The sequence below is a fragment of the Xiphophorus couchianus genome, chromosome 18 (genome assembly GCF_001444195.1).
Source record: "Xiphophorus couchianus chromosome 18, X_couchianus-1.0, whole genome shotgun sequence".
Taxonomy (NCBI): domain Eukaryota; kingdom Metazoa; phylum Chordata; class Actinopteri; order Cyprinodontiformes; family Poeciliidae; genus Xiphophorus; species Xiphophorus couchianus.
In genome coordinates, this window is record NC_040245.1 from 1,014,981 (window position 1) to 1,024,383 (window position 9,403).

General features: G+C 40.6%; 1 protein-coding gene across 3 annotated transcripts in view; it reads right to left on the bottom strand.

The window, feature by feature from the left end:
• Positions 1-9,403, bottom strand: part of LOC114161774 (fibroblast growth factor 12) — a 36,224-nt gene that overhangs the window by 9,852 nt on the left and 16,969 nt on the right. The window contains exon 1 of one of the 3 annotated variants that reach the window (XM_028045346.1): positions 1,550-2,243. The exons of the other annotated variants lie outside the window; for them this stretch is intronic. Coding sequence (XP_027901147.1) covers positions 1,550-1,748 — 199 coding nt within the window. The 5' untranslated portion in view covers positions 1,749-2,243. Of the gene's footprint in view, positions 1-1,549; positions 2,244-9,403 lie in introns of those variants that run through there. 3 annotated transcript variants of the gene reach the window in all.

A 9,403-nucleotide genomic window follows, 5' to 3' on the forward strand; every position in this document is an offset into this window, starting at 1 on the left:
CAGCAGAAAGCGGCGCCGTCGCTCAGATGTGGAATCACAGTAAACCGCTCAGAACTAGCTCTGGAACCACAAAGACCGAACAGAACCGGGTTCTGCAGCAGAACGCAGCCTCCTTCAGAACAGAACACTAATCATGCTAAAAGGATTTTCTGAACCTCCAGTGGGAAACCGAAGCTGGAATCAGCCTCATCAAATATTTACCACCGAAGAAGAAAGTTATGCAATACTAGTGGCTGTTTTTAAGTTTTTGCTGCACTCATGAAAGCTGCTTACGTTCTGACGATCCTCCTGCCAGCAGCTTTATTTATTTAATACACCAACATCAGTAGTTTTCCCTTCAGAGGAGATAAAACAAACATTTTCCTTCTGGGTTGGGTCGTAGCGTTCATCTTTAGACGGACGGTTACCAGAACCGCATGATGGGTGAAAGCAGAGGAGGGAACATTCCCGCTAAAGTGCTAATAACAGAGCTAATTTATCATTTAGTGGTTTAGCTAACTTTCTAAATGTTTAGCGCACTTAGCTTCCTTTATACATTTTTGCAAATTTGCTTCCACTAAAATATCTTGTTCATATAGTGCTTTAGCATTAGCGTCTACTAAATAAGGTGTTGATATAGCATTTAGCATTAGCTTCTGCTAACTACCATTTCGTTATTGTGCTTTTGCATTAACAGAACTAATGATTAGTGCTTTAGGGTTAGCACAGCTAGCTGGCTAGTTGAAGTAAATCCAGTAAATCTGAGGACACAAGAGGAACAGGGAATCCATGATTCTTTAGTTCCAGGAGTTATGGAGGAACGAGGCGGAAACCTTCAAGTTGTTGAGTGATTTAGTGTTTTTGGTGATGAGACCCATCAGGGTTAAGGATTGTCCAGTCGTTCCTCAAGTCTGGAAATAAATCTGAGCTGTTTTCTGCAGCAGGATGGATCCTCTTTCTGGTTTTACAGGATCTGAAGGTCTAGTCAGGGATCCGTTAGCGTCTTTAGCTCTTCAGCTTGAACCAACCCTGTAAGCGGATGAGTTCTGGTGGGTCAGAGCAGATGGATCGGCGTTTCAGGCCAGAAGAGTTGAGATTAGACTCATGGATGAGAACATCATGTTCTCTGGTTAAAACTCCTGGAGGTGGTTGAAGGAGAGTAATCTTAGTATTTGGACCAGTTTAGCTTCCATCTTTGTTCTGGGTGCTAGCTAAAACGGGATAGTGGTCTGACTTTTAGCACTCTGCTTCATCAGGAACACAAGATGAGAAATAATCCAAACCATTTTAATTTAATGCATCTAGAACAGTAAACACCTGAAAGACCAGCCTTTCACTTATCTTCACTTATTTTCCTACCAACTTATGAATCCTCCAGCCATCGTCTGATGAGCCGTTGCCAAGGAGTCGATGCCCCCAAGAAACCCAAAAGGTAAAAGACAAAAATGCCAAGAAAACACCAACAGGCCACCAAACGTCAGACTAGTTCATCCCAGATTCCTCAGACATCTACAGACGGTAAAAACTTGAGAGCACGTTCATAAATGCTGGTCAGAACTGGAGCGCCCACCTGGTTTCCGGCGAACCGGCCGCTTCTTCCCGCTGCAGAATCGGACCTTGCTGAAGACGCTGAAGATGTGTCTCTCGCAGAGAGAGCGCGGGTCTTTACTGGGGCTGGAGCGCTTCTTGTTGGTGGCGACCTTCTCGTTGTTGGACTCTCGCGCTTGGCGCTTCTGTCGGATCAGGGAGCTGGCGATGGCCGCTGCCATCTCCCCGAGGAGCCGGATCCCTCTGGGTCTGGATCTGTCTTCAGTCCGGGTCGGACCTCATGACCCCCAGGAGAAGCGGGTTTAACGGCGACGGGGTTGACCCATGATCAGACCCAACAATGATCCTTCAGGTCCAGCTGCAGCCGCATTCCCGTCCTCACCGCGCGAAGGGTTCTGGGTAATCCGGCAAAGTTTGCAGGAGTTCAGTTTCACATGGTACAGGTCCGGTTCTGACCCACTTAGCCAACGCTGTTTGATCAGTTCCAGCTGGTTTTCCTCCCGTCACAGCAGGACAGAAACATCTGCAGAACATTGACTCAGAAATAACCAGGAGAAAAATCCACTTGATTTCCAGAACCGCCTGAACGGGTCGCTCCAGCTGCAGCTCTTCAGCACTTTGCCTAAATTCTCTGGAGGAATCCGATCCTGAAACCCCGAATCAGGAGAATCTGATCCAGAAGCTGAGAGAGCGAACAGAGAGGCGTCTTCCTCCTGCCTCCTCTTCCTCTGCTGCATGTGAAGAGCAGCAGAGAGGGAGAGGAAGCAGCGAGCCGCCGTCAGCGCTCGCCGACGAGAGACGGAGTGATGGAGGGATGGAGGAGGAGGAGGAGGAGGAAGAGGTGTGGAAGAAGCTCCTAAAAATATTCCGCCTGATGTTTCATGTTGCTCCCACATCGGACCACTCCACCTTCATCCTGATGCTGCGTTCATGCTCCTCTTCCTCAGTCCCACCTGACGTTAAAATCCAGACGGAGCGGGAAAGCTCAGATCCCGTCCAAACGGCAGGAATAATTTAAACGACAGGAAGTTGATGCCATTAAAGTGGAGACAGAAGATAAGAGCTCTGATGTTTGGAAACAAGCAGCTTCGTTTCACTTCACTGAAGATGAACAGAAAGTTTTAAAATTTGATGTTGAATGAGAAAACTTGTTTCAAGCTGCTAATATTACGAAAACTTTAGAAAAAACTTTAATATTTGATAAATATCCACCAGAAAAGCCACCAGCTTTCCTCTAATTTTAAGTCTGACTTTTGCTCTATAAAATTATGCAGAAAAGGCAGCGAGCTTTCATCCTGATGAAGAAAAATGGCAAAAATAAAATAAAAACTGGTGTTATTAAATCTATAATAACCCTAACCCTGAAACACAAAACATAAATATTAGTTACGCTAATGCTAAAGCACTACAAGGTACACCAACAGGATATTTAGCAGAAGCTAATGCTAACGCACTACGCCCTTTAAAGAGCACCAATTTAATAATGACATTTTAATCTACAAGTTGTATAACGCCTTTAAATATTATATCTACGTTTATAGCTAATTCTCTACTGTCCATGTTTATTTTGTTCCTGTAGGTTTCCTGTGTTAAATAAAGTTATTGGAGAAAAAAGAGAGGAGAGGAAATGGAAGTCCTCACCCACTTCAAAATAAAAGCATCAATACAAACGCCTAACTACTTCAAGATTTATTATTGGTCGTTAAACCAAAACTTCAAAACAGATGTTGAACTTTCATCAACTGAAAGTTTACAAAACAGCTAAGTAATTAGCGTAATTAGCGCTTTATAATTTATCCCAATAAATTCACTTAGTGGAAGCTAAGTAAGCTAACTGCTAATGATAACCAGCGGGGAAAGCAGTTAATGCAGCGTGAACACAGGGACCCTGCAGGTAAAACCTGATCTGCCGCTCAGGGTTCAACCACCAAATCCAGAGAAATCCCTGGGATCAGTTCCTGCTACTTTACATCAGGCTAACGCTAACCAGTAAGAGCTAAACCTCCCATCCACCTGATGGCTGCTGAAGATGAGGAAGGTATGAGTGGACGCCCCAATTATTAGCGAAGAGCTCGTTACACAACCCACTTATCAGATGAGTCTCCGATACGCCCATGGATCCCAGCGAGCGTTTCAGGGTCCGAAAACTGACCAGGGAAAAGAAAAGGTAATTTTATCAGGCGGTCCAGAGGAAACGCGATTCCCTTTAACATTCATCTCCCGGCTTTCTGGAGATCTAAATCGATTTCATTGGGGATTTAGATGATTTTCACTCAGATTCCTGACTGTGACAGCAAAGCTTTAAAAAATAAAGTTAGCGAGAACACGGTCGAGTTACGAAAACTATGTTCAAAAAGCTAAGCTAATATAAAGCTAAGTTAATTTAGCAAGGTTACACTAAGATAAGACAAACTATGTTTAGCAAAGATAAAATAAAATATGATACATTAAGTCAGCTCAGACAAATAAAATAAGATAAATTAAATGAACAAAGCTAAAAATTCTTAAGTTAGTCAAAAGTAGGACAGGCTAACTAAATTAAGCTCAATTAATATAAATTAAGAAATCAAGTTAGGATAAACTAAGAAACTGCATTTAGATGTGCTAATATGTGCTAAACTAAGCTATGCTAAACTAAGATAAACTAAACTAAGCTGCACTAAGCTAAGCTAAAATAAGCTACATTAAACTAAGTTGTGGTAAGCTAAGCTAAATTAAACTAAGATAAATTCATCTCAGACTAATTAAACAAGCTAATCTAGATTAAAATAAGCTCTGCTAACATAAACCTAGCTAGCGAAAGACAAGCTAACCTAAGTTAAGCTATATTGTGCTAAGATAAACTAACTCAAGCTAAACTAAGCTGTTTTAGCCCAAGCTAATCAAAGAGAGTCAAGCAAAGACACAATAAACTAAGCTAAGCTGAACTAGGAGAATTTCAGCTTTGAATAAAAAGTAGCATAAAGTAAGCTAAAATGAGCTAATCAATCCCAAGCAGAGCTAAAATAGCTAAACTAAGATAAGCATCCATCTTGGATTTTCAGAGCAAAGAAGAAACGGAGCCAAAGAAAAGAAACTTTTTCTCCCTGGTGTGAAACTGTTTTCTGTGTGGATGTTTTTACTGAGGGGGAAATGATCTAAAGTGGATCCGTATTTACTTCTGCAAACTTCCTAAAGTCTCTACGTCTGATCCAGGCTGGACCAATGGGAGCCCCTGGCTGGGTCATGTGACCTGCTGAGCCACAGCGAGGTGTCAGTGAACGCACCATCACGCTGAATGTAGGCCTGCCGAGCGGAACCAGGTCAGGTTCTTTAATTACTGACGAGTATTTGTGTCCTGGTACCTGCGCTCAGGGACCCAGAGGAGGAAGAGGAGCCATCATCATCATCATCATCCGTGATGTGCAGCAGGTGATGATGATGATGATGGTGGTCAGGCAGGCTACCTGCCCAGTTTAACGAGTCAAGAAGTCCGACTGGAGGAGTCTGCAACTGGTTCTGGTTCTGCTGATTAACGGTCCGATAATTTAACATCTGAGACTGAAGAACAAAGGATCCAACGGAACCGCATCAGCAGTGTGTGTGTGTGTGTGTGTGTGTGTGTGTGTGCGTGTGTGTTCTGTTTTCAGGTATGTTTCCGGATCAATAAACAAAATGCCACATCAGAGGACAGCAGAATGTCATCAGGACACTGGAATGATGACGGAACCAGGAGAGCGCTGGACTCTGAGTGGTACCAGTACTCAGAACACACACACACACACACACACACACACGCTCTCTGGTTCTGAAGAAGTTCTGATCACCACTTTTGATTTTCCTTGGTCTGAATTCTCTCTGGATTTCAGTTGAATTCACATCCCAGTTGTGTCTGAGCTTCAACTGTCCTGTCTGGGTTCCGTCTCGGTTCTGCTGAGTTCTGGGTTAATTTGACTGAATTTCAGCTAAATTGTGGATCGAATTCAGACTCAGGTTGCGTTCCCGCCAGCCCAGTTCAGTCGCTTTAACCTGATTCCAGTCCATTTATCTATAAAGTCCGGTTGGGTTGGTGAGGTGTGAAAGCTAATCGACCTTTGACCTCTGGTCCTCCAAACCTCGGTCTGGGTTCGGTTGAAGTGAACTCTGGTTCGCTTTGAACGTGAATGCCAAGCGGACCAGAGACCGCTCCAAAAGCAGGAAGTGAACTACAGCACAGGGCATTCTGGGTAAATACAACCAAAGCTAAGGTGTTAGCCTTACGCTAGCAGCAGAAATGGCTCCTGGTCTTTAGCCAAAGACTAAAGAGAAATCCTCCAACCGCTAAAATCTGTCGCCTCCATCTTGTTTCCATCTGGTGAAGAAGGAAGTTGCTCTCAGTGTCTTCAGAGGTTTTTGTGTCGTTTCCTTCAGTGGTTCTTGGTGCAGCGCCCCCACAGGCCAGGAGGGGAACAAAAATGAACTCTGGAAAAACTCTGATAAAACATTCAGCTGCAGCTGAAATGTTTAATTACAGATTTATTTAACCAGAACCAACAAATCTGGTTCTGGTTCAGATAGATTTTCTTAATTTGCTGTTTGATTAAAACTCCAGTCTGGTCCCAGAAATAAGAACTTTTAACAAACAATTACATTTCTAAACAAAAATGCAAGTTGAACGTTTAAAAACTGGACATATTTTTAGAGAACATGAACCTGTGATTGCCAGAGAGAAGCTCTGGTTCTGGTTCTGTTTCTGAGTCATGATGATCCAAACCAAACATTCGCTGCTCAGTAGCTGCAGCTCCACTCCATCTATTGTCCCGCCGCTCTTTGTTTCACAACAGGAATATATTTTTGGATCAAACTCCCACAGTTTCTGCTGCGGCATGAATAAAACCTGACCCAGCTGGGTTGGGCTGGGCCTGAGCAGCGCAGCGCTTATTCTCAGATTCACTCATATTAGGAAGGCTTTTACTTTGAAATATAAGAGAGAAGGTTTTGTTTCATAACTTTGAAGGAGCCGTTTTTTTCTGATTTGGGTTCTTCTAATAGTAATTAGACTGTAAACATAAATATTTAAAACTATAACAGAAAAGTGAAGAACGAAGAGGAAAAGCTTCGGCCTCATGTAACTGGAAGCATGCTGCCATCTGCTGGTGGTTCACCGAGACTGCAGATCAGTTTATGAGTTTTTATCTCAGCCCTGCAGTTCGTAGCATTATGAAATTTTAATGAAAAAAAATTAAAGATGTTTTTAAAATGCTGCATTTTCAGCTTGTTAATGTGTTACAGCAGCACATTCTTTGCATATTTCTGATTTCTGTGTTTAACTTTACAAAGTTCATGTCCTCGTTTCCCATCCTGCTGAGCGCTTTCCACATTCTGGCATTTTCTGACAATTTTGTTCAGGAAACCTGATGACTGGTGATGAAACCTGGTGACTGTATGGACAGCCCAATGGCAAATTATACATAATAATTTAATAATATTAAATTATCATTCAGGATACTCAAAATGTAACTGAGTCTACCTAAAACTTAGTTTTAGATATCTAAAATGTAATTACAGGCAGTCAGACAAAAGCAATTTTATGTTAAAACAGTTTGCCATACGCAGCTGCAGCTGTTCCCAAAACACAATAAAGACATCAGTATCTTAATATGGCTGAATATAATATTAATAATGCCCAGAGCTTCAAAAATCTGAGCTAATTATGCAAGAAGATGCAAAAACACAATATCTTACCAAAAATCTTTTTCTAGATTTTAGTTTTAATATCTTAGTACATTTGAAATAAGACAAACCCAACTTTAAAGTAAGACATAGGAGCTGGTTTTAAGTAAATCATTCCTTGATATTGATGAAAAGGTTCTAGTTCCACTTGCAGATTATTTTACTTGTAGTAAGACATTTTTCTCACATTAAAAGTGAAATAATCTGCAAATAGAAAAAGTCATTTTTCACAAATATTTATGAATCATTGGGTTGCTAAAAGCTACTTGTAATTTCGCTTCATTTAAAATACCTATTATTTGAAATAAAGTATACTAGTATACCTAGTAGTATTTTATGTTTTTCAGTGCTGATTTTCCCTCCAGCAGCGCCACAAAGAGCTGATTCTGGTGTTTCTGTTTGCGTCTGAATGATTTAGTGCGATCATGTGAAAACGTGCAGCGAACATCTGCACAGCTGCTGCTGAATGTTTGATGCTGAATCTTTAATTCAATAGATTCAGTCTCTGTAAAATTCATGATCCTGAGAACCAGAGAGCTTCTGAACGTCCAGAGTCACAGGAAGCCATCGGCGACCCGGTCGCTTTCCAGAACCGCTACCTTTGGTTTAACCTGACATATCCTGACGTTACAGAGAGTCTTTCAACGCAACGTGACTCAGTTTGAAGGCAGCCTTGTTTTCTGAGCTTCTACACGGTGAAGTTACCCGATATAAACCGTGCTGTAAGCCAGGTTTAAGCTGCAGAAACATGAGATCCTGATAGATCAGATGAAACGCACAGCTGCTCTAACAGGAATACATAAAGCTGGGAATGCAACCAAGACGCTCCGGTCAAGTGTTTTAAAACTTTAAACTTTAAAAAAGATGAGCCAGGCCTAAGAAACATCTCCAACCGACATGAGCAAACATGCCTAAGTTAAATTTTTATGACTTTAATGTTGATTCAAATATCACGTACATAGCAAATAAAACAAAATTAACCTCCATTAAAATGTCTCTAAAGTTAGAACTAAATATGCATAGAGATAAAAAAATATCAGAATTTCAGACAAACACATTCACAGTATGACAGGTTTATGCTAAGCTACGGTGAGATGAATATAGCTAATGGGAAATAGATTAGCTAAGTTAGCTAAGCTAACTTAAACTACAGTCAGACAGTACAGTTTAAATTAAAATTAAATAAGCTAAGTTATATCAACTTTTATTAAGCTAGGCTATAAAAAAAGAAGATCAAGTAAGACAGTTACCCACTGGCTAAGCTAAATTCTGATTAGATAAACTAGATCACTTAATATAAACCAAGAGAAGAAAAGCTAAACATAAGATTAGCCTTTAGCATTGTTTTTGCTAAAGTAAGCTAGTGTAAAGTAATGTAAGTTAACATTTGCAATGCTAATCAAAGCTAATTTGGTATAAACTAAGCTAACAGAATCCATTTTTAAAAATTTTAAATCAGGAACTTATGAAACAGTCCAACACATTTAGCAGGCTGCTAAAGCTATGGTAAGGTAAGAAGCTAAGATAAGTGAAAATGAGCTAACATGAAATGCTAATTATAATTAGCCAAACTTAACAAAATTCAAAGTGGAGATAAACTAAGCTAACCTTATATAGTTTTCTGAGGACTAGTATTTGATCTAGCAGATATTTTCTCTTTTGAATAAATGACTAAATAAAAAACGAGATTGAATTTACTCCATGAGTTAAAATGGATCAAACTCAAGGTTAGCTCATCCCTTTGTAGCTAACGGCTATCTGGGAATCACCTTGTTGGAGCTAGAATCATTCTAGCGACTTTTTCATGAATAAAGAAAACAGAACTAGTTGTGTTTTGTGACAGGCTAACAGCAACAGAAGCTAATGATTCTAATTTAAAACGGGTTTTTTGCTGAGGTGTCACTGTAGTTAAAAGTTTTTTTGTTTAGGTAGAATTAAGTGGCTAAAATAAAATAAAAACATTCCTGACAACGATGAGATAGAAGGACTGAAACTGAGAAAAAAGCAGCAAAAGTAGAAGAAAAATCCTGAAGACTTGTTGATAAAGATCACCTTGAAAGGTCAGAGTTCAGCTGCATGATGTGTGTTTGATCGTCCGCTGGGTTTATTTGTGGTGCAAGCGATGCGTTAATCAGGGGAGGTAAAGGAGCTAAAGCTGGAAGTGAAAATCACAGGCTGCAGATTA